The sequence below is a fragment of the Erithacus rubecula genome (assembly GCF_903797595.1).
Source record: "Erithacus rubecula genome assembly, chromosome: 10".
NCBI lineage: Eukaryota > Metazoa > Chordata > Aves > Passeriformes > Muscicapidae > Erithacus > Erithacus rubecula.
Window position 1 is genome coordinate 18,729,506 of NC_136662.1, and position 25,453 is coordinate 18,754,958.

Below are 25,453 nucleotides of genomic sequence, written 5' to 3' on the forward strand. Positions count from 1 at the left end.
AAGCTGCTTGTTTTCCTCTGCTTGCTAGTCTGTGCTTTGCCCTTCAGACTGAATTCTGCAAGGAAATAATTGGGACATTTTAGTCAAAATATATAGAAATTGGTGATACTATTTCTTTTGGAGGACTCACCTGAAACACAGGACATTTTGGAGTCAAGTTTAAACTATTCCAAATTTGATGGCAAGATCTTAACCTTTGCTTAGGTTGTAAAGTATCATAAATAATAGATACATAAATAATACAAATTAGAAGGTAATTCAAAAAGCTGTTTGACTTGGGAGTTGTATGGCCTGTGTAGTAGGCTATGGAGTTTTGTGGTATATTTTTATAACATACTGAAAGATTGGAAAGATGCTTTATTAGTGAATAATGAAGTCAGCAGAGTGGTAGAAATATCCACAGATTTTCTTACAATTTTACTGTGAAAGAATGGTTTCCCTCTCTTAAAAATTCTTTCTAAGGTATTGGTTCTGATACCTGGTAACAAACTAAACTTGCACAGCATTTCAAACCATAAAAAGGAAACTTGATTTAATATACTGTAGTTTGAGTAAAAATGTAAAAGAGACTGTTTGGGTATGCAAATAATGAGCTATTTAAATGCACCAAACCAGAAAGCTTTTGGAAGATTTTTAGACTTCTGGCTTTTGTAATAACATGCCAACAAATCTCATTAGCCATGGCAAATGAGATCTTTTCCCTTGTTTGGAGCATGAAATACTGTCTTTTAGCCAGAAGAACTTATCACATCATTGAAATAATCATGAAATAAAAATGAATTTAAGAGATTTTCTTCATTTTGGAAAACATGAATTTGAATGCTACACTTCACATCAAAGTAGAAATACAAAAAAAAAAAAAGATAAAGCACTGATATAAAAGAGAACATGTGACATTCAGTTCTTTAGCTGTTACCATGGGTTAGAATCTCAGGTTACTGGGGAACAAAAGATTGTAGTCAGTTATTACTTGGCTGAATCAATAAGATAGAAGTAGCCAAAGGAAATCTGATGACTGTTGCCTAGGTGTAGCCAGCTGGGCAGGAAGGTGAGGGATTACAGGTGTTTCTGTGCATGGAACAAAAGGAGCAGGCGAGGATGTGAGTATTCTACAGCAGTGACTGATGCTGCATATTGGCAAATGGATATTCTGATTGGGATTGCTTTCTTAGTAGGAGACTGAGTGTAAATTTATCAGTCCTTGGCCTTACAGGTCTATTGTTTTGGTTTCCATCAGTATATTAGCTCAATTACAGCACTGTGACTTGCATATCCCAGTTATTGGTCCTGCTGAAGCCCAGGGGAGGGCAGTGATTTTAATTTCATGCCCCAGCAGCCACAGTTAGTGACGGATGGGTCTTTCAGAGGAGGGAATCGCTTTGTAAATTACCCACGGCTGCCTCCTGTCCAGTATCACCAGCAGAGAGTGCAGGAATGGCAGCAGCCTCTGGGGAGGGCAGGGGAGGGGGACCCTGAGGTGGCAGCAGCAGCCTGGTGGCCCTGGGGCACAGCTGGGGTGGCACAGCTGGCACCTGGCTGATGGGAGCAGCAGGCAGTGCCTGGCTGGAGAAGCCTCCTGCTCCTGGGCTCTGTCCCTGGGACACTCTGCAAAGGAGAGGTCTGCAGGCATGTCTGGGCTGTCCTGTGTGAGGAGAAAAGGAGAGGAGGCAGTTTCACTGAGCATCTTGGAAGGGCAGCGCTGTGCAGAGATGATGGCTGAGTGGCTCTTACAAGTTGTGTTTGGTTTTTGTAAATTTTTTTTCTTTTTCCCTCTTGCTTTTCTGTGTCATTTGGCAGTCATGGTCTAGCTTCTCATTTTCTAAACAGACACCTGATTATAGTAACTGCTTTTTTAAATTATTTTGCCTGAATTGTCATAGATGAGAAAAGGAGAAAATAAAAGGACTTGATTTAAAAGACTAAGTTCTCTTTAAAAGTATAAATGGATGCAAAATTATGAATGATATCTATTATAATTTTTGCATAATATAACCTATGTAGGGGAGAGAAGGGGACTTTCTAATTGCGTGGCTCAAATTTAAAATAATACAAAGTTGTTGATGTTTTATTTATTCATTTCAGTGCAGCTAACTCCTGGTGATCTGGAATGGCTTATAAAATAGGAAAGCATTAATTTATTTCTAGAATTCATATTGTAACTTTTAAGTTTGCATAATGCTTTAGAGGACACAGAGTAAATATTTATCATTGTCATTGCAATTATTTTCTATTCTAGAATTTAAGAAATCTTTTAATTAGTAGAAGAAATTGCAACTCATTTCAATATTTCTAAAATAATCTTCTTTTTAAGGCTCTATAGCCAGGAAGGACTTCTGACATTGTTTTTAGATAATGACCAAGCAGGTACATCATTCTCTCCAAGGTTAAAATTCTAGCCCATGCTAATCAGTGCAGAAGGAGACAATCAACATTTCTATTCTGACTGGTGTCAAAATGAGAAATAAAGAACCTTTTAATATTTTTTTTGTTTGGCAGCAAAGTATCAGACATATGTTATTTAAAATAGTGCTTGTATATTTATGGTTCTGAATTTCTGCTCTCTGTGCTTGCATTGCTCTTTTAGATGGTCACCAGTGTGATTTGACTTCTCAGACATGTAAAAACATATATAATATGCCTTTTCCTAGGTGATTCTAATGGACAACAGTAAATTAACCTTTTAGTTTCTTGCAGCTTGTGCTGTTGTGGATAAAAGATCACTCTTTTAAGTTACTGGGCTCATTGCCAGCAAAAGCTCATTTGTTAAGTTCTGGACTCTGTACTTGTGGCTATGTTAAAGCACAATTTTTAGACCTTGGGGAAAAGTAGCTGTACTTCATTTAAGAGTTTTACAAGGCATTGGAACCATTTTTTAATCACTCTGAAATTAAATACTATTATATTTCTGCTCCAGAGCTCATCATGTAACCATTGTGTGCTTCATCAAGAGAAGGGTAATTTCTGAGGGTTTTTTTGTGTTGCTCTTTTTTTAAAAATAAATTATTATTGTTTTGGTGTGTTTGCTGTTGTAAAAAGACATCCCATCACACAAATGCACACAGATATCTTGAAACTAAGACTTTGAATTTATACTGAAATCTGGTAAAGTAACAGACAGGACTGAACCCTCTGAATTTTTTTATATACTCTTTTCTTTGCTTATCTGCTTGGTTCCTACGTAACATTCAATGCAATGCTGGAGTTATTCAGTGGGATTGATAAAACTGAAAAAAGAGAAATGGAGGTTGAGTTTTTCTTGATGATGAAGAGAAATTCTAGTTCAAATTCTAGCTGAAAGTAAAGCTCAGAAATGTGTCTGTTAGTGATTACCTAGATATCAGCATTGTGTGGAAGGTAAAATTGAAAAAATCAGTATTCCTCTTTTCATTTCAAAAAAGAAACCAAGTCCACATTGTATCTCTTATAATTGATGGGTGGTATAATGCACACAGAGCCTTTGCAATATGTCTTGCATGATGATGGGAGTCAGTAGTGCTGGAGAGGCCACACCTGGGCATCCCTGAGCAGGCTGAGCTCAGCCTGTGAGCGTTTTACTGAGCTGCTGATGGCATTCAGCAGCTGACACACAGCAATGCAGAGTTCAGTGCTGGCACCATGACGTGCTGCTGTGCTCCCCACAGGCCCACGAGCGATCCGAGAGCTCCGAGGTCGCCTTTGTCACGCAGCTGGTGAAGAAGCTGATGATCATCATCGCCCGGCCAGCGCGGCTGCTCGAGTGCCTGGTGAGTGTGGCCAGGGGAGTGCTCTGGGGGAGGTGAGGCACACACAGCCTTCAAAAGAAACAGCTAAATGCTCATTAAAACATTGAGGAAAAATAAGTTGGTATTAAAAAAGAAAAGAAGTGCTAAGTGGTTTCTGCATTAATATAGAGGTAGTTCTCCGATGGGCTGTCAGCTGCATCAGCCCCTAAATTGTATTTTAGTATAAAGCTTATGGATGAGGGGCCAGATGTAGCTGTCAACATTATTCCATGCCACTTGATGCCACTGGGTGTTCCTCATGCTGTTAATAGCTACTGTAAGGAGCCTGTAAATGTCTGTATGGGATGTGCCCAGTGTCCAGAGTGCTGTGCTAAGGAAGAGCTGTCACTGAGCAAGAAGATCCCTACCATGACATAAATGGTGTTTGGGCTCTGGGACTCAAACCCTTCCTGTAGACCCAGCAATTGGTGAAATCTGTGTCAGGTTTTCCACCTGTCAACACCCAGTGGGATACACCTGTGCAAGATCCAAGGAGATTTGGGAGTCTGTCTTTGAAATCCTATTTGGTGCTACTGGAATACAAGCAAAAGCAAATCTCACTCCTTTTTTAACAACTTAATTTGGCTAACAATAATGCAGTTTTTAAATTTAATGCTAGAAAATGGTGACAATTGTTTAGGCAATTCCAATGAAATAGGCCACTGTTTCTTGAAGTCCTGCTACTACAAAAATATTTCCTTGGTTTGGTGGAGAAGCAGCTTGAAAACCTGTATTCTCACTGTCATGCCACAGCAAAAGGGTTAATATAAACCTTCAGTATATATAGAAAAAGGTGTACACAGTGAAAGGGTTCTATTCAGTGACTGTGTTTCAAAAGCATGCTGAAAAAGTAGGGACAATGTAGAGAAGTCACCAAAAGTTGTGAGGTGTCACAAACCTGCAACAGAAACTTAGGTAATGACAGGATGAAATATCCTGGTGTGTCAGAGGACAGTGGTGGTGGTTCTTTCTGGTCATAAAAGGGACAGAGATGTTACAGGTGTTTGAGACATCAGAGAAGTTGGCTGGATGAGGAATCTGTGGCTGGTTTTATAAAAGCACAGTTAACATGTTTGGGTCAGGGTGTCCATGGGTGACTTTTATCCCTGGAAGATGAATGAGTTTTGTGGAGCTTTCTTTGACAAAGTAGACAGGAGTGGTACAGTCTTACCAATGATAGCAGTTTTTGGAAACACCTGCAGAAGTTCTGAGAACCAGTAGGCTTTGGAGGGTTCCTTATTCCTCCTCCACAGCTGTCAGATGGATCACTTTGCTGGGAATCCTGCAGTGCAGGGAAGGCCACTGTCAGTGGGGAAGTTGGCTGCACAACCAGCAGGACAGATACCTTCACTTACTGATTCAAGAGATCTCTGCCAGACTGCACTGTAAATCCCAGGCACAACTCCATTCAAACTGGGAATTCCTTGGTTTTCGAACCATGTTTGTGATTTAGATGAATTTTTGTGACTCCCACTTATCTTCCAGCACCTCTTCAAAATTTATTTTGGAAGTGAAGACGATGGAGAAAGGAGATAAATTTAAACTCACCGTGTTTGTATTTGCTGCTTTCACCATTGTAATTTTTACTGTGTACACTCATCATCTAGGAAAACTTTGAACCTCAGAAAGCCTTGTGAACCCTTGTCTGTACCTGCAAAGAATTCCAAACTCAGGGCAGCTCTTAGGTGCAAATCAAGAGGTCTCCAGGTTCTTCTGTGTCTTCTCCACCTGATGTTCTGCAAAGTGAGTGGGAGCAGGTGGAAGCAGTGAAGTCATTGAGATTTGAGTAATGGATTCCAAAATAGTGACAACCTTGACAGTGAAGTGGCCAGACTCTGAAGTATAGAAATAATATCTGAATCTGTGGGTTAGTCTTACCTGTTTTTTTCAACTTACATTGCCTTTCTAGCAATTTTTTTTCCAAATATTTACTTTAATCTGGTGACATGAAGAATTAAATACTAATATTCCTTTTGTCCCATAAAACAAGAAATGTAATAGTGGATAGTCAACTGTTTAAATAGCTTTTGGAAACTAATTTTCTTTTTCTTTTTAACATACTTTTTTTGTAATTCAACCTTTGGCTTCAATTATATGTGAATTTAGAAAACGTTTTTCTACAATTTAATATTAAGATTAACTTTAGTAAGACAGCTTATTCTTCTTTTTTCCTTGTAAATGAAGTAAGTGTCCATCACACTGCTTGTGATGGTTGTGATTGTTTTAATGCTGTCAAAAGCATTTAACCTCCACATTTAAGTATTCGAAAGTTCAGCTATTTGGCTTCTGTCTTTGTATTACCTGTTGGACTATGAAATGTATATTGGCAGAAAATCTCTAAGGCTTCAAGAAAGTAATAACCTGGTTTGTGCATCTCTGCAACCATCTTTGGGAAAAAGTATCTAACTTTTTTCAGTTTTTTTTTTTCCATAACACCTACCTCCTCTTAGTAGCGTTCATTCCTCTGCATTCAAAAGATTAAACCTACCAGGAAGAAGTCAGAGCTGGAATTTGTATAGTTCCTTAATGTTTTATATGTTTGGGTTTTTTTGTTACCAAGTTGTTTTTTATCTCTGTCTTTTACTCACCAATAAATGGCCTGCAGTCATACCCTGAAAACCCCTTCCTTGGCTCCACCATCCCTTTCACTGCATTATCTCTGTGATCCTCTCTGGTCTGGCTCTTGCTCTCTGCCTCTTCTGAGGCTGTTGATTAATCCTTTTCCAGAGCAGTTGGGAAGAAACTTCATTGTTCACATGGTTGCTGTCTTTGGTGACAGCATCTATCCAAGCAGCTTTGCTTGGAGCAGTCATGGGAAAATGCATCTGTTCTCTGCTCAAGTCTCTTCACATCATTACAAGCTCTAATTTCCTTTTCTTGTTTGCAGTTCTGTGCTCTTTTTCTCTTACATTGCTGACCACACACCAGTTCTTTGCTGATGCCCTCAGTTATCTGTGCATGCACAGCTGTTTGCTGAAACTCTTCCCCTTTCATCCTCCCATTTCACTGGAAAAATTTTGAAGAGTGTTGGTGAAGCTGCTCATTGCTGGTGAATGATGAGGTTTGTAGGGGGGAAGAGCTAAAGTTATCTGGTGAACTTGTTTCTAAGCAGAACCCTCCTGCTGCCCAAAGCTTGTCTTTTGCTTCCTACTATATCTCTTAGTCCAGTGCAAGAGATCACACCTTCTATCACCTTTTCTGGCCTGAGAGATCACATGCACCAAGCCTGAGTTGCTGAAGTGATCCTGTACTGTAGAGTACAAGAAATATAGCAGCAGTAATTCTTATGAAGAAAATTGCTTTATGAATAATTTCATTAGCAATTGCTGAGGTTAGGACAGTGACAGGATTGGGTGGGTTTATGGCTTGACCAGAAGGGACATCTGGAAGCAGGAAAGGCTTATCTTGGGTTAACTCACATGTCAGATGGAGGTGACAGAAGGTGGTGCCTCAGTTCTCATCACAGACCTTTCCCTGGCACATCCCAATGTGACAAAACTGGGAGTTATGTCCACACTTGACACTTATGTTAACAGGACCTTTGGAAAGTTTTGGTTTGGTTTGTAGAAAGTCCCTGCAGTCCATGTTCTGTTTTGATTTGCAGATCTGAACCTGTGGACACCCTGTGGGATGTAACTGTCTGTTGGTTTTGCAGAGCAGAGTGGAAAGCATTGCCTTGGTTGTTATAACTGGAAATGTTCTGCATCACTGCTGGGCCCAGAATTACCTTTGGATGTTTCTGAGGATTCCCCTCTATTGGGGAGAAACCTTTCATAATTGCAAAGCTGCATCATTTACCCCTCTCTGTGTCTCTCACTGCTCTGCTGTAGGAGTTTGATCCTGAAGAGTTCTACCATTTGTTGGAGGCTGCAGAAGGCCATGCCAAGGAAGGGCAAGGAATTAAATGCGACATTCCTCGTTACATTATCAGCCAGCTGGGACTCACCAGGGATCCCCTGGAGGGTGAGAACTCTTGTTATGTACTTTCCAAACTGTTGAAAGGATAGTCAGATCTCCTGGTCACTACATAGCTGAAGGATGCTTTTAGTTTATTGATTAAATTTCTAGGCCATTTTTCCTTATTTTCCTGTTTGCTGTCAAATTCTAGACTGTCCTTTCCAGCCCCATGTCTCAAAGGAATGTTGCTGGGATAAGGATGGCACATCAATAGTGACAGCTCTTTACTTATGATGTTAATAATGTCTCCCTGTATTATGGCTGAAACAATGTTAGAAAATTGCTTTAGGATTTAACTGTTTTCTCTGTGCTGTTGGACAGTAAAAGTAGATTCACCTGTTATTTTTCTGATCTGCCTGACCTGCTAGTGGCCTGCTTGGGAACTGTCCTGTCATCCCACTTGATTGTCCTCTCTGGGAAAAGTGTGTTTTGTGGTTTTCCATAAGATTACTAAGATGAGTTTGAATTTTTAGCTGGAGGTGAGATTGAAGTTTTACATCTTGTGTAGCAGCCAAACCAAAGAGAACAATGTAAGGACAGAAACAGCTTTTCTGCAAGGTGCCAGAACTGCATATGGTAAACTTTATATAGACATACATTGGCCCATAAGATTGTAACTTTAGAATTAGTGAGTTAATATTTCTGCCTGGCACTTTGCTGGCTGAAATGACAAGTTTTCTGAGCATGCACAGCTTGTTCAGCAACAATAGAAAGTGTAACAGAGACTGCAGGTTACTTCAGAATATTTCAGTGATTGAACTATACTTGTTATCTCAGGAGAGCATAATTTTATCATAAATTAGTAGTCTGGCTAGGACTAGTTTAACTTCTCTGGTGTTTACTGGAATGACAGTGACAGGTTGACTTCAAGCGAAGAGCTCTTCGGGAAAATTTCTACCAAAGATTGCTAAATGCAATTTAATAGCATTTGTTGAAATCTGACATTAAAGGGAAATTTCCTTTGATCCCTGTCATGGGAGAGAACCTTTCCATCGCTAATTCCCCTTACTAAAGTCAAATTTTCTTTAGAAATGTGGGGAGATGTCAAGGTGCCTTATTTCCTTTCTGTAAGGAGGGCACCCAGAAATGTCAGTGGTGTCTGTTCAGAGACTCGTAGCTAATGTAGGATTTGGGCTTGCAAAGTTTACAGCACCTCCTATGACAGCTGAGTAGCCCAAACTAAGTGACTTTCCCCCAGTTTGCTGCTGCTCAGTGTTTTGCAGAATCAGCCATGTCAGGTGCAGGGCAGCTGTTTGAAATGTGATGCTTTTTCCTCTTGGAGCACAGAGGTGCCACCAGGCTACATGCAGACATATATGTGTGGAATGGGTTTTAATATTAACTAGGCAGCACTTTCCCCAAACATACATTTATTGCTTTTACTTACTATACAAACTATCTAGAGTAAGTCAGGCTGAAATTAGAACAATTTATCATATTCATCTTTATATAAAATACTGCCTGCAGCATACAAGATGTTAAAGGTTATCACTGTATAATTGGGGTGACTTTTTACAGAGGGAGAAAATGTCCTTCATCATCTACAAGCACCTCTTAAAATCCTGTTTTTTCTCGTATAAACAAAGAGAATGGTGTTTGATTGAGATCATTAGGAGTAATCTTTCCTCTTTCTTTTCAGAAATGGCCCAGTTGAATAGCTATGACAGCCCAGACACTCCGGAGACAGATGATTCAGTCGAGGTAAAGCAGTAATACACTCTGTCTAGCACTTTTTTTTTTCTCAAAAGAACTAGTCTACAGTAAAGAATTAATTATAATGCAGAGTAATTGTAATTTACAAAAAAAAAATTACTGACATTTAAAAGCTCATATTAAAACTAGAATACAAGCTCATAAAAATGTGAAAATCTTTATACGGTGGTGATAAAATGCATAAAAGATGGAAATAGGCATTATTACCAAGTTTTGTGGATTTAAAAAAAATAAATTTGGAGTTACAAATGAAAATTGTCTGGAGGAATTCTTTGTATCTACATTTGTAAAATGTGGTAGATATTGAAAAGAGTTGACTTTAGTAAAATCACTGGAAAAATTTAATTATGTAACTGGCTACGTTTCAAAGATCCTTATTTTATTGGGTTTTTTTAAAATGTAACATTAAGAAAGGGCCCAAATCTTACAGTCTGACTTTTTGTGCTAATAATTTGTGGAGGGCATCTGCAAACACCCTAAGGATACAGACAATTGTTCTAAAGCTGAGGACACCAGAAATTCAGAAATGGATTGAGTTTGAGTTAATGGGTGCTTAAAGAAGAAAAGGATGTAAAAAACCCATATAGAATTAAGTCATTTCTATTTTCTTGTTGTCTTCCCCTAGAGCCGTGGGGCCTCTGTCCAGTCAAAGAAAACTCCGTCTGAAGAAGAGTTTGAAACTATTAAACTGATCAGTAATGGTGCTTATGGGTAAGACTTTTAGACTTTGAGTTAGAAGAAAATGCTGTTATTGTCCTATTCAGCAAAGGGCTGTAGCAAGGTTTGGCAAATGTCTGGGTTTTGTTGGGTCCAAAGCATGAAGTAATTTCACTTGGATCTTACAGAGGTTCCACAGTTGTTGTATCTTCTGTGTTCTTCTGGGAGATGCCATTTCTTTCATTTATTCAGGTTATATATGTAACATATGTGGCTGTTTGTGAGCATTTGATATGCTAAAAGAGGTGCTAGAATTACACTGGGGTAAATCTACTGTGAGGAGTAATACATGAGAAAGGCTATTAGATTTTATTATCCGTTGAAGAATCAAGTATGAATTCAGCCAGTTACAGTTTTAACCGCACACACAAAGCTATCCAGAATTTTAAAAGGCAGTTCCTGACTCTTTGCAGTTCATAAATCCTTACCAGTGAGGTCATTAGGCTGTTCCTGAAAAGCAGTGATACTCAGTAGGTCATAACAACAAAACCTGAGCATGTGCTTGAGTGTTTTGTGGAAGTGGGTGCTTAGTTAACAACAACTCACTTTTTAAAAATTATGTGTGGAAAAAGTGTAAGCATGAGTTTTAGTGAGTGAAAACACAACGGAGCATGTTGAAGAGTTGTATTATGAGACAAAAAGATTTAAAATCTCTTCAGTCACATTTCTGCACAAGCCCCATGTAACTTTGTTATAAGGGGAGAGAGAAGTGGTAGTTTTGCTGTTAGTCACATGTCTTTATCCTGGGTTTATTTTATATTCAGTGGCTGGTGAGACACAATACCACATTAAATGTAATGTACTCCAGAGAAAAGGAAACAAGTACTGATTCAATAAGGCAGGCAGACTGGATGAAAATTTTATTTGCAAACTGTATTATTAATGTGCAGGAATCTAATGATCTGCAAATGATAGAAGTGTAAGAGATACTTTACTGAAGGAAATCCCTGGTGACAATGCTGTGTCAAATTATTTTTATGGGGCCTGGAAAGAACTTGTGCTGATTCCATATATTTTGGACAACTTTTTAAGCCAAGTGGTTACTGTAGTGTTGAAAAATACATGCTGCTCTGTAATGGTGCTTATGTAAATCTGTGACATTTGTGTTTGAGATATCTCCTAGTTTCTCACATCAGCAGAAATGCTGCTTAATTCAAGAAGGTAGAGTAGCTTTGCGAAGGAAGTGTCAGGGGTTCCTTCTTTTCTAGGGAAGCTTTCCACTGAAATGGGATTTCATGGAGTCATGGATAAGTCTGTAGGATCCATTCCAAACAGTAACATCACTGTCTAAAAAACTCCAACAAAACCATGAAGAACTCCAAACCTAAACCCACAACAAAGCAGTTTGAACTGCAAGTGGATCCTTTCCTCCTGCTGTTTTGCAGAGCGGTGTATTTGGTGCGGCACAAAACCACCCGCCAGCGTTTTGCCATGAAGAAGATCAACAAACAGAACCTGATCCTGAGGAACCAGATCCAGCAGGCCTTTGTGGAGAGAGACATCCTGACTTTTGCTGAGAACCCCTTTGTGGTCAGCATGTTCTGCTCCTTTGAGACCAAGCGGCACCTGTGCATGGTGATGGAGTATGTGGAAGGTATGGCTGTTGTTATCCACACCTCCAAAGGGGCCATGGGTGGGATGGATCTGGGCTGTGAATCCCTGGCTGATACAACACGTTTGCAGTGCAGCTGAGCCTCACTGCTGAGGTCAGAAGTCATTGTGAACTTTCCAATCTTCATTGGAAAGGAAACCCTCCCTCTCTCCTGTGGGATGGCGTGGCTGGATCCATAGCACATTTGCTTGACATTCCACTTAGAAAAAGACTTAAGAAACATAAGTCTTTGTTCTTTAGCAGCCTTTTTAAAAATAAAGTGCCATTTTATGCTGGTGTTGGTTTTTTTCATTGTTTGGTTTGCTCATTCTTTGAAATATAATTTGATTTTACTTTATCAGTATATCTTATTATAAGCAATATCCACTGGTGGATAGGATTAATTTCTTATGCCTGGCTTGCTTGACTGAATATTTGAGAAATAAGATTATAGTTATTGTATCAGTGCTCTTTCAGATAAATTAGTGGAATGAAATCAGATGTATTGACAATAGGAAATTTTAATATTAATTCCTCTTTGCAATTAGAAATGAAGGTCGACTGAAATGTGTGGCCAGTGTTCCCAAGGAAGCTTCAGTCAGGGGTCCACAGACCATATCTCTTCAAGACTTCCTTCAGTTTGCAAATAGCATCTGCACAATTCCTGTCCAAGTCTGCCCAACATATATGGATCTCAATTTTCCCAGGATTTTAGTATTTGTTTTAAGTTCAAGACAGAGTGTAGAGAGATCTTTAGAATTCCTCCTAACAGGGATGTGAGAGACAGCCTTTAGAAAACTCAGTCTAATCTTGTACTGCAGACCCATAGCTGTTCTTTCTTGCTGATATTTGCCATTTCAATGTGCAAATGTTTTCTTTCTAGGAGGTGATTGTGCTACCCTTCTCAAGAACATTGGTGCCCTACCTGTCGACATGGCGAGGATGTATTTTGCTGAGACTGTTCTGGCACTGGAGTACCTACACAATTATGGGATTGTTCACCGTGACCTCAAACCTGATAAGTAAGTTTTTGGCCCCTCAGAGGGAACAGAGCCAGTCCTTCAGGGGCTTTCTCTGTAGGCAACAGGACATGGGGGCTAGAGGCAGCACTGATCTTCAACAGCATCTGACATGTACGAGGTTCTATGGAATCTCTTACTACTGATGTGGGAGCAGACAGGCACAGAAAAGGTGGGAAGAATGTCTTCAGGTATTATCCCAAAGCTGTTGCTACACTGGTGGTGTTTTGGCAGAAGGTAGTCTCACTCTTAGTTACCTTGTCTGCTGTGTGATATTTGGCTGCATGGGAGGTTTTTTCTGAGAGTTTAACACTGAGATCATCCCTTGCATTATCTTTTTGTTTAAAATTGTTTTTGGGAAACAATTAAATTAATGTTGTGTTATTTTAATTCTTTTTCTTTTAGTCTCCTAATAACTTCAATGGGTCATATTAAACTAACAGACTTTGGACTGTCCAAAATTGGGTTAATGAGTCTTACAACTAATCTTTATGAGGGCCACATTGAGAAGGATACCAGAGAATTCCTGGACAAGCAGGTAAGCTGCAAAATGTTGTCTGTTGATGTGGGATCAGATGCAGGATTCTGTCTTGAGATAGAATCAGTTTGTAGCACTCTTTATCTGCCTTGATGCTGTGCTGTGCACTGTACAATGGGAGGAAAAAATACAAGTCTGTTCTCATGTTTGTACACAAATTGACATTGTTTATTATTTCAGCTTCTTGTTTTGGAGTCACGGACTTCAGCTTAGTTTAGGGTGCTGCAAGGGTGGCCCAGGCAGCAGTGTAAACAGAAGTTGGTTTAGTGATGTAACATGGATTTTGCTGGAAGGTTGTTCCACGATCTCCCCCTTCTGGTACTTAGAAAGTTCATGGCAAATTTCTATATGTTTCTTGTAATTTTGTTTAACGGCTTGAACATTGATTTTTATCCCCATGATATTTACTAAGGGTAATTTTTCTCCTTAGCCTTCATTTTGCTAGGCTTTACCAGCTATGTTCTTGTAGCTAACAAGATAGATTTTCCTTTGATGAATGAATTGCTCTTCCATGTAACTCTTTCTGTTTGAGTTGATATTTTCTGGGCATAGTTGAAGGAACTGTTCTGGATGCAGGCTCACCAGTGCCTTGTATAATTAAAAAACACTTCTCTCTTCTGAAAATACTTAGGATTGCAGCTGAATTTTTCAGCTGAATTTTAGTTGTGCCAAGTGTTGATTCATAATTATCCTGTGGTGTTGTCTTCCTTTGCTTCTGAGTAAGGATGCTTTTTCTAGCAGAACTCCCCATGGTCATTAGATCACATTCTTGCATTTTGCAGTGTTATATTTTTTACAACTATTTTGTTATTGTTGTTGTTGTTTCTAAGCCCCAGGCAATTTAGATGTTCCAAGGTAATTTCCTTAGCCATTGTCCATGCCAGCTGTACCTCCCAAGATTAAGGCTGAAGTGTGTAATCATGCTGTGCTGCTAATTCTGCATCTGTGAAACTAAATTCTGTTAGCACAGAGAAGTGAGAGGTTTGTCAAAACTCAGTTCCTGATAGCTGTAGCTGTGCCAGCAGACATCCATCAAGCTGTCAGACCTAAACACACAGAATATGCATTTTTCCCATATGCTTTCCTGTGCATACACCAAAGAACTACTTAGCTGGCATGTCCACACTAGGAACATTTAATTTCATGTGATGTTATTTCTGTGCAGGTAATGTGTTCTTCAAATATAGACTCTTGCTCCATGGAAGTAGTTCACAGCATGAAGTGGTTAGTGGCAAAATATTAATAACTTCCTTTTAAAGCTCTAAGGGGGTAAAGAAAGGAAAATATATAAAAAAAAAAAAAAAGACAAAATAAGCTTTGACATGAATTTGGCAATTTGTGAATGTATTGCTCTCTTGCATGTTTCTCTTGAGGTCTGTGGGACTCCAGAGTACATTGCACCAGAAGTGATCCTGCGCCAGGGCTATGGGAAGCCTGTGGATTGGTGGGCCATGGGAATCATCCTCTACGAGTTCCTGGTCGGCTGCGTTCCTTTCTTTGGGGACACACCTGAAGAGCTGTTTGGACAAGTGATCAGTGGTAAGTTTCTGCTCTGCCTCTGAAGGGATTTCAGAATGTGCCTTGAAAATAATTGAGGACCCACAGTTTAGTCAGGGCTAGGTATTAAATAATGGGGTTCAATTTTAGTATTTCTGAATTTCTGTGTCAAAGCAGGTTCCATCTGATTTCAGCTATGGAAACTTTTTGCGTTGCTTAACATCTTCCTAAATAGTTCTGTCATGGTGTGGGAGTCACATAAATCCTTGTGGGATTGAGGAAAAATATTTGGGCATTTTTCTGTTTTGTCTTTTAACTTAAATTATGGAGAATATCAAAGGAGTAGCCACCAACTGGTGTAATTCAGGCTGATTTTGGTTATTGTTTTTGTAGGTCCAAATGCTAGTCAATTATTAATTTTATATAAGTGAAATGAAAGGAAATTCTGAGCACAATGCATTAAAGTTGTTGTACTCAGTACCTTCACATCTTGTGGCTTTTAAACCTGTCTCATGCTTGGAGTTGGACAGAAAATTGCTTTGTGTTCACTTGGTGAATATGCCAGTGAAATAATTTCCTATTGGGAATGCTTTCTGAAGCAGTAAATTTTTAACACACTTGGCAAATGTCCTTTGTAAAAAGCAAATTTCAGCAAAGCACTAAATATGATGCATGAAATCGTTACCTGTGAATTGTTCTCTCTGTTCCAAGTATAACGACTGTGGAATGTGCAGGCAGGAGATACAGCCACAGAATTGTCACTGTCTTTGTTTATGGATTGTCATGGAAGTCCCATTTCATACTTTATTAATAGAGTCCTTAAAGCTTTTTTTTTTTGGTCTCCACAAGCACTGCTTGGATTGACAGCAGCTTTAGCTGATGCTGAATTTTATGCATTTTGAAAAATGTCAATGCTTGAATTATATTAAGCTGCTGAATTCAAGGTGTTTACGCTTCTGGGGCAGTTCTCAATGCTGCACTTTGAGGTATAGGAATGTGAATGGTTATTCAAATTAGCTGGGAAGCTGGTAGAAAATGTCAAGTCTCTTTTTGTCCCCAGATGAAATTGCCTGGCCAGAAGGAGATGATGCACTGCCACCAGATGCCCAGGACCTCATTTCTAAGCTTCTCCGGCAAAATCCTCTGGAAAGAATGGGAACAGGTAAGAATCCTGTGCACAAGAAACACTGTCCAGAAGCAGGGGATGAAACTACCTTGCCAGTGATGCACACCCAGTCATGCTGAGGAATGCTCATCTAGAGCTGGGGAGCAGTTTGTACTGGATTCAGTGTGATGGAGCTCTGGGAATTAGTGTCAAATGTCCATGAGCCAGGCAGATATTACTGTCTTGTCTGGGGAACTGGAAGGGGGCACTGTCAGCTTGGCAACATCACATCTCTGGTTTGTGCTGCTCCATTATAGGCTTGAGGGTTGTGTCTCCATTTGAACAGTGTATAATCAGATTTCTTTGAAATTCTCTTTGAGTAGGGACTTAATCCCTGCCATGGATGTGAATTCCTGGGTGTAATAAAATAAATGAAAACTTTCCCATTCCTAGAGGCCTGAAGTGTAGAATTCTCCAAACATACAGCAAAGTCTGATAATCTTTTTGGCAAAGTCAGATATGTATCTGTATCTTTCTGTATTATAATGTCAGATTTAAAGTTTTGCAAGCCAACACTTCTCATTTCCTCATAGTAAATAATAGTAAATAATATCTAGCTACACTCTTGTTTTAACGTAATTTGTGCAACACTGTGGCTTCACATGGCAGCTCATCTTTCATTGATTTGATTAGTTTAATTTGGGATCTTCAATTCAGAACTACACTTAAAGGATAAAAAAAAGCTTAGAGATAAAAACATAACAGTTCCAAAAGGCACGTGTATTCAGCAGACTTAGCACATGTGCACACAAGGGTGATAAATAGATCATGAATTAATAATGATATCAGATGGTTTTCACATGTTCTTCTCTACTTAAAATCCATGTACTTGAAAGATGTTGCTGTCATGGAAAAGATGTAGAGTTTCTAGCCTTATAAAATGAGTTGATGGACTGATTTTTTTTTTTATTTCTTATATACCTGTAGTGCTGAGACTGCTGTTTCACTTGGCATGTCGTAGTGCCACTGGCACTCAGCAACCCTTTTATCTCTTTTCCTCTGCTCTTTTCTTTTCTAAAAAGACAGTAGCATCTGCCATGAATTTTAATTTCATTTGAAAAAAATGCATAAACTGGTAGACAGATAGTCTTTACTTTTTCCTTCTGGGTACCCGAGCTTCTGATCTTAATAACAATAGATACTAATGCAGGAAGATAGGTGAGCCCTGTCTTTTCTAGGCACATGAATGGGTTTATTCACAACAGTGGAGTTGTGAGTTGTCACTCACATTCTAAGTGCCTCTCAGAGTTTGCTCTCTTTATTCAGTCATGAACAAGATGGTGTTTGGAGTTTGAAAATTTTAAATTAAGGTGTTAGCTCTTAATCTTGCAACTCTCTGTGGAGTGCAACAGCAGATGCTGTCTTCCAGCATCTGTGTTGTTGCTAAACAGGAAGAGGATGTAGGAAGGAGAAGATTTTATTCAGGTTTTATCCTGTATGACAACTTTGGTAGAAGGATAAATTGTTTCTCAAAATTCCTGGAAAATGTGTGACTTAAAACACTCGAGTACATTCTCTTAGGCTCCTGATATTTTTCGGGTTTGTTTTTCATGCAATGCAAATGCTGAAAGGAATACTCTGCAATAAAAGGTGCTTATTTCAGGTAGTGCCTTTGAAGTGAAGCAGCATCGGTTCTTTAAAGATTTGGACTGGAATGGATTACTCCGGCAGAAAGCTGAATTCATCCCACAGCTGGAATCTGAGGATGACACGAGCTATTTTGACAGTAAGATTCAAGATTTGGCCTAAACAGCATCATATTTCTTGTGCATATTTCATTTTTGAAATTGTTAGAGATAAGCCATTTTAGAAATTGAATAAAATACTTGATGGAAATTGCTTAAAAATGTTTCTGTTGAATGCCAAGCAAGGTTTCTTTGAAGGCAAATTAATTTTAAATGAAAAAATGTTGCTGCTGGAGTCACTTGGCCTTTCACTGGTGCCTGTGGTCCTGCCAGCCATGGGCCTGCAGTGAGAGGTGCTGCCATTGTCATGCTGGGTTCATTAAACTTCTTCCAAAGCATTTGGTAAATCCAAATTCCTTGAGTTTTTGAGCAATATGATCACTCCCTAGTGAGTGTTTTCAGCCAATAAGTGTTTTTAAAAAAACCCAAAACTAACCCTAGACCTTGAAGACAAGTATATGGGGAAAATTCTTAAGAGATTTGAAGTAATTTGAATTATTTTCACTGCAAGTGTATCACTTTATTTTAGTATTACTAACCCTAATGAGATATGAAGTGTCTCTCTGGTGTGTATAAATGTCTGGGAACTGCCATGGTATCAGTGCTGTGTAAGATTCCTGGTATTTCAAGATAAGCACCAGAGTCAGTGCTCTTGGGAGAGAAGGGAGGAGCATCACAGGAGGGATGGAGAGATCTCTGTTCCCAGAGCCACTGCTCCCTAACTTTTCTCATTTAACTTGGGGAGCTGAGCAGGTGGGAAGGGCTTGGTCAGGTGAGTTCTTTCCCCCTCTCCAGCTGCAGAATGAGATTCTGGCTGTTTCTGTTCCAAGATATGGAAATTTCTGCTCCACATCAGTGGAATCTCTCCCATTTTGGGGCCATGGGGCTGGTTGAATCTGTGTGAAGCACATTTTTGCTCTGCTCCTGTGCTTTGCTGAGGGTGAAAGGAGGGAGAGAGCATCCCTTTGACTCTCACACTGCACAACCAGTGTGATTCTATTTAGATAGTGCTGTTCTAGTTTGGGGAAGGGGTTTTTAGGCTGGGACTTGTTTGGAGAGGTAAGATTGGGATAAAGAGAAGGATTGAGAAATCTGTGTGGTTTCTGCAGTTGGAGTCAAGCTGTGCAGAGGGGTGGGGTTTTCTATATGTATTGAGGTTGTACTGGTACAACATACATGGAGAAACTGATGTGGTGGGGTGTTCTCACCACTGACTGGACTTACAGGATGTGGCAACTTTGGTTACTGAGTTGGGTCAGCGACTGGCAGAGGCCCAGTGCAGCAGCCACAAGAAGATCCTGGTGGATAAAAGCAAAACCACTGGGTCTCTCAAGTTCCCAGAAGGATGGGAAACTCCCCACGTGCCCAGGCACACTCAGTATCAGGGTGACCTTGATGTGAGTCCTTTATAAAGGCTGGAATTCTCACGTCAGGAAATATCTCACATGGACACTGATTGGAGCTGGCATTGCTGTTATAAACCCTAATGCAGAAAATGTTAGAATTTATAAAAGTAGCTTTCTGGCTGATGTGGTGCAGCAAATTTGGCTCAGTGTAGTTATCAGCTTTCTGTAGCCAAACTTATTAGTGCCCACCCTACAAAATCCAGTGTGGCTGGCTTAGAAATCCAGTGCTGCAAATCTCAAAGCACGAAATCTCTTTGGAAGAAGTTTTTGCATTAAAAATAGCTTTGCATATTGGCTGCTTGCCCATTTTCTTTCACAAAATCTAATCCTTTTCCTAGTTGCAGGAGGGAAGAGAGGAGATTTTCTTTTGGGGTAAATATTTTTATTTTTTTAAGTAGGCTTGTATGTAAGTATGCAGGACAGACTTTGTAGTATCAAAAAGCTATTTATTGGAAAGTTGGACAGTGAATTGTTTCCATGTTTCCTTCCACATGATTGTTTGCTGTAGGGAAGAAATATCCCTACCATGAAGGGTCTGCAGGATTAGACACCTTTCAAGTATCAGCTTCTTCCAGAATGGAATACAGCTGACAGGATAAGATAAATTCAGTGCCAAAGAGATATTCTTCACTGGCAATTGAATGGGATGAACAAAAACTGGCTGGATATGTTTCAGTATTAAGGGAAATACCCTGCATGGTGTATAAACACTCAAAGTTCTTTCAGCAGACCAGTAGCAATGCTTGAGGTGTGAGTTGCCAGCACTCCCCACACTGATGCAAGTGCCACGTCTTGTTCCCAGCCCGTTCAGAACGGTACCAGCACCTGGATTCAGAAGAAGAGGAGGACACTAATGATGATGATCACGTGGAAATTCGGCAGTTTTCCTCGTGCTCACCCAGGTTCAGCAAGGTAGGGACATGCTAACTTGTTGAAAGAAAGCAATCTAGAGAGGAGCACAGTTTCTTTGCTTTGTATGGGGCAGATTTTAATTGTGTGGATGCTCTGTGGGGTCTCATGGTGTGTAGTATTCATGAGGAAAGAAAACGCTGCATTGTTTATTCTGTGGTAGTTTGTGGCCTGTTAGAAGGTGAGTACCAGAATAATTGGAGAATGACATTTTGTATTTTTTAATGTTTCACCAAAATATGTGTAGGTCTCTTCTGCATCTGATACGGTTTGATGTTTTTACCAGTGACCTGGATGCTGGCATAGGGAGTATCCAAAACTTACTTGCTTTGACCAGCGTGATTCTGGAAGGACCTTCCATAGGTGACAAGAATGGGATGAAAATAGGTTCTGACATTTGGAATAAGGGTCTAAAATCAAAGGAGTAAGAACACCAGTGAAGTTGACATCACTTATTGTCTCCAACACAGCCTGAGGAGCAAAAGTCAAGGTGACAGTTTCAAAGAGAAGGCTCTCAGCACATAGTCCTTCACGAGTTAGATGTACCAAATTATTGAATGATTTTCCATACTGTGCTTACCAGTAGGAGGCCATTGCTGGGGTATGCTGGTCTGTACTGGGCAATGTTCTTAAAAATGAACATGGACCAATAAAAGGGAGTCCAGAGGAAATCAGCAAGAATGACTTGACTTCTATAAAACATAAAACCTTTGGTGTTTTCAAATACATAACTAGAAGGAAAGGACTACATTGGTCTTCCTGATAAAATATAATATGTTTATGAGGGGCAGAAGAGAGAAGAAATGCTGTTTTGAGGCAGCCACTTTATGAATTGTATTTCCCTCTTAGTGAGATAGGAGGGAGTAGGAATTTTACTTGGGAGCTCTGAAGAGTATTTCAGTTTTTCACAACAGTTCCTCCAGTTTTGCACTGCTGAAGTCAGTTTCAAGGACCAGTTTGTTCTTTGTCTTCAACCAGGCTACTGTGGTTTAAATAACAGTTACTCTTAATTTTATGGAGTTGCTCCTGATTTGCATCATTAAAAGTGTGTTTAAAATTGAACCTGAGGATTAGTTGGTGTTTTGAAAAAGTTCTCATGAGTACGTAAGAGTTTCTTTTCTCTGCCTTTGCTCACCATGAGTATTACTCATTTGTTAGACTGAAGCTTTTCTTTAGGGTTCAATGTTTTTGCCACAAAGAGAGAAAGTTCACTTTTAATGGAAAATTATACAGCATTTGTAATGTGGGAGGCATAAAAGGCTCATTATATTTTGAAATTCTTGTCTGACAATTCAGCCATATGATTTATTAATAGTTATCTTGTTGATGCTCTGAATTTTTAATAACATTATTTTCATTAATCTCTTCTTATGTAAATTAGGTCCACAGTCAAGTGTAGTTTTAAAAGGATGGATTTTTTTGCTTAATCATTTAATTATTTAAAGACGTCTGTAAAACCAAGAAAGGCACTTTCATTAAGCTGTCAGCATTATAGTAGATTCCTTGAGGAGGGCAGGACTTTTTTGTTCTGAAATAAGCTTGGGGCAATGCTGATAGACTGATGACAATGAAATGGGGTCATGAGCATGATGCCTATCACTGAAGTGAATTTGTGTAGTAAGATTTCAAGATCCAGATGCCAGCCTTCAAGAGTTGTGCAGCTGTCTCTAGTAATAGCTCTTATTAGATTTGAGAATCGTTAAAACCAAAAATCAAAGTAATTTCACAAAGTTTGTCAGTATTTCTCTTGTGTTTTCAAAGGAGAGGTGTTGGGTACTGTTGTAGAAAAGCATTTTAGTGTTTCTGAGGCTGGGCCTTTTTCCTTTCCTCCCTGGCACACCTTGAGCACGTCACACCTGCACTGTGTTATTTGATCAAAGAACATTACAAAGTTCAACCTTTTAGAGGGAAATTTGAAGAGATTTTTCCCTTTGCTCAGAAAGGGCCCTGTGGGTTGGTTTTCCCTGCACAGAAGGCTCTTTTGCTGCACACAGGTGTACAGCAGCATGGAACGACTTTCCATCCACGAGGAGAGGAAGACGCCACCCCCAACCAAGCGGAGCCTGAGCGAGGAGAAGGATGATCGGCTGGACAGCCTGGGGGGCCTGAAGGGCCGGGACCGCAGCTGGGTCATCGGCTCTCCCGAAATGTGAGTTCTCTTCAGCTGGGCCTGCTGCTTTCCCACAGCTGCTGAGAAAGGCAAAACTTTCTATGGCCAGTGTTAGGCGAGGAGAGCTCCGTATTTTGTATTTCCACAGGAGAAGCCTGGATTGAATAGCTAAAAGTAGAAGTTATACAGTCCTTAAAAGTACTAAGATCTTCTAAATCTGCAGTAAATACATTTTTAATTACTAATTTAAAGGTATTCTAACCTTAAGGGCAGATTTCTTCTATTACGTCAGAGATGTACCCACATCGGGTTTTTTTCTTAAATTAATGCAAATTCTGGCATTGCCAGGCTTTGACCTTCTGTTACAAAGTGGAGAAATTGTTAGGAAAGTTCAAAGTTTCAAAAGTTCGGAATAAGCCCAAGAAATTTTGTGCTCTAATAAAAAATGTCAGTAAAATATATGAGTATCCAGTATTTGGATACCTGCCATGTTGCTGGCATTAGTGAAAACTTACCTTATAAAAAGGGAGGTATCTTTTGTGCAACCCCTGTAAAATTCTTACACTAATGTTTGGCATTGGAAAGAGCATAAAAATGTAGCTCTGACATGGTCTGTATGACTCTCTTAAAAAAGTTTTATAGATTGCACTCATAACTGAGATGCACTTTATTTTGCATTAGGCCTTCCTGGCTTCTAATTTAGAGCAACTTTGAAAGAAAAATTTGTCTAATTCCAAAAGGAACATGGAGGATGATTTGCATTCTGCGATTGTGATTTTTTACAAAAATAATATTTAACATAATGTTCATATTTTTCTTTGGATTTATCCTTTCTGTCCTGGTTTGAAGGACAGGTGTCTGCCAATAAAGGCAGAAGCTTCTCTTTGAAATGGAGAATGTAAACCCCCTCCCTCCAAATTATTATAATTTTGAAATTAAGGGGCTCTAAGGCAAAGATATGGGAATTAGGAATAACAGTTCTTTACTAGGAAAATTAAAATAGAAATGCAGTATTACAAAAGAGCAATCCCAATTCTGACAGAGTCAGAATACAACCTGACACCCTGTCAGTCAGAGTGTTGGTGGCAGTCCCATTAAATGGTGGCTACAGTCCTCCTGCAGTTGCAGATGTGGTTGAGCTGAAGCAGTGCTCCTGTAGAAGGTGCAGTTTTCCTCCAAAGGTCCAGGGATGATGTGGAAAGGTTCAGCTTTCCTCTGGAATCCAGTAGAAAGAAAGTATCTTGGTGTCCAAAATCTCATTTTTTTACCTAGGCAGGAAAGGCTTGGCTCTTCCTTCTGGATGGAGCATCTCCCGATGGGATGATATAATTTTATCAGTCGTACAGTGGGACTCAGTGGGCCAGCAGCAGATGATATCTTCCTGGAGGGAGGGCGGGTTGTGGAAAAGATAAAGGTGATTGCCTAACCTGATTTTAAAGATGGCCCATTAGCAGAGAATATGTGCCACAGAGATAAGGATGACTGCCCCACCCAGCTTCAACAGATGCTGATAGAATACACATTTCTGGCCACATCCTGTATTGCAACCCAAGACACTTTCCTAGAAACTTAACAATTGGAAATCTAAACTCAAGTGGTGGCCCAAGCCTTTGTTGTTGTTTTAAGTGTTGTAGCCTGGCCAGCAAACTTCACTTGAAGTTGGCTTCAGGCGCACGAGTTGCCCTGTTTTCATCCCCTGGCTCACCTGGGGTCAGTCCATCCCCTGGCTCAGCTGGGTCACTCAGCTGCCCTGGCTCACCTGGGGTCAGTCCATCCCCTGGCTCAGCTGGGTCACTCAGCTGCCCTGCCTCGTGTCCCGCTCTGCCCGCAGCCTGCGCAAGCGCCTGTCCATGTCGGAGTCGTCGCACACGGAGAGCGACTCCAGCCCGCCGCTGACGGTGCGGCGCCGCTGCTCGGGGCTGCTGGACATGCCGCGCTTCGCCATCTCCGCCGAGGACGAGGGGGCCGCCCTCAAACGGCCCCAGGCTGAGGGGATGCTGCTCTCCACGGTGCAGGCTCGGGAGGGGCTGCCCCTGCCCATCCCAGAGCAGCCTGTGGAGCACGAGCTGCCGCTGGAAGGGGACGCTGGAGCCACCACCCCCTCCACGGCCGCCACCTCAACGCTGGCAGGTACGTGCTGGGTGTCCTGGTCCCTAAGGAGCACCTTCATCACCTTGCAGAGATTGACTCTAAAACTGCCTCGGGGTGTGACTGCCTCATGCTAAGTAGATATTTTAGTGGAGTTTTATGGATGTGCTTGCCTTTGAAATAATGCCAGTGGTTTCGTCTCCTCAAAATTGCATCTTAGATTTCATTCCTGTCACTTCAAATTGATTTAGGTCTTCTCATGCTTGAGATTCATATGATCTGTGCCTACTTATAACCACTGGGTGCCTACCTGAGACAGCATTAATTTAAGCATTAATCAGAACAGATCACTGCTGAGTTGGAGCTGGGGAACGTGGGTGTCAGCCATACCAACAGATCTCTGCTTCCTGTGGTTTTGCTCATCCCAAGACTTTGGAGAGACTTGAAATATTCTGGGGAAGTGGGGCTTGTGTCAGGGACATGCTACTTATTTTAACAGCCAAAAAGTGACAAAATTCATCCAGTTGCAGTCTTAGAAAAGTGCAGCCTAAATTCAGTAGAATGACTCTTAGAAGTCAGTGTTTGATTTCTCAGCAACTTTGAGTGTCCTGGGGCTTTTCTCCAACTCTGGGCTGAACTGAACCTTCCTGTGGTGGTGCCCTGGGCTGCTGCAGGGCAGGACTGGACTCTGGATGCTGGAGTGTTCCCAGCTCCTGCCCATTTCAGGGTATTGAGAAGACAAGAGGGTGAAGCTGCCTGTTCCTGAGAACAGAGGAGGCCAGAGCTGGGAACTGCTGGGAAGTAGTAAGGAGGGGGAAAAAAAAGGAAGTTTGAAACAATGGAAGAAAGAGGGGAAGTTTAAATGAAGGTCGGCAAAAGAAAATTTGAGAAAGAAAGCATAATTAGGGGAAGGAGTGGATTGTAGGATTGAATAACAAGGAATAACTGGGTAAGGAATAAGGAACAAGTTGGTGGGAGAAACTGGGAGCAAGCAGGCAAAGCAGTTGTGATGCATTGAGAATGGAGAGGAAAGGGGTGCTGAGGAACTAGTCAGAATGGCAGCAAGAATGGACAAGGTGGAGGGCACTGGCAGATGTGATGGGGGGCTGATAGCAGAAGGTGGAAATGCCTTGGAAGAAATTTGCCTCCAGAGTAAACCCAAAGATTCCCACATCTTATTATTCCTCTTCTACAATTCATTCTGTGAAATTCCTTCATAATTGTCCCATTCCCCTTCATTGCCCATGCTCCCTGAAGAGGCCTGATGCTGCCATCATGTGAAGAAGAGGTTCAAGAG

General features: G+C 40.5%; 1 protein-coding gene across 10 annotated transcripts in view; it reads left to right on the top strand.

The window, feature by feature from the left end:
• MAST2 (microtubule associated serine/threonine kinase 2) overlaps positions 1-25,453 on the top strand; it is a 185,200-nt gene that overhangs the window by 146,576 nt on the left and 13,171 nt on the right. For all 10 annotated transcript variants that reach the window (XM_079314225.1, XM_079314228.1, XM_079314227.1 and 7 more), the window contains 13 exons: positions 3,642-3,743; positions 7,592-7,724; positions 9,358-9,419; positions 10,057-10,142; positions 11,534-11,742; positions 12,623-12,761; positions 13,164-13,296; positions 14,670-14,835; positions 15,854-15,955; positions 17,562-17,684; positions 19,852-19,961; positions 21,953-22,107; positions 23,900-24,198. In XM_079314225.1, coding sequence (XP_079170351.1) covers positions 3,642-3,743; positions 7,592-7,724; positions 9,358-9,419; positions 10,057-10,142; positions 11,534-11,742; positions 12,623-12,761; positions 13,164-13,296; positions 14,670-14,835; positions 15,854-15,955; positions 17,562-17,684; positions 19,852-19,961; positions 21,953-22,107; positions 23,900-24,198 — 1,819 coding nt within the window. The remainder of the gene's footprint in view (positions 1-3,641; positions 3,744-7,591; positions 7,725-9,357; positions 9,420-10,056; positions 10,143-11,533; positions 11,743-12,622; positions 12,762-13,163; positions 13,297-14,669; positions 14,836-15,853; positions 15,956-17,561; positions 17,685-19,851; positions 19,962-21,952; positions 22,108-23,899; positions 24,199-25,453) is intronic.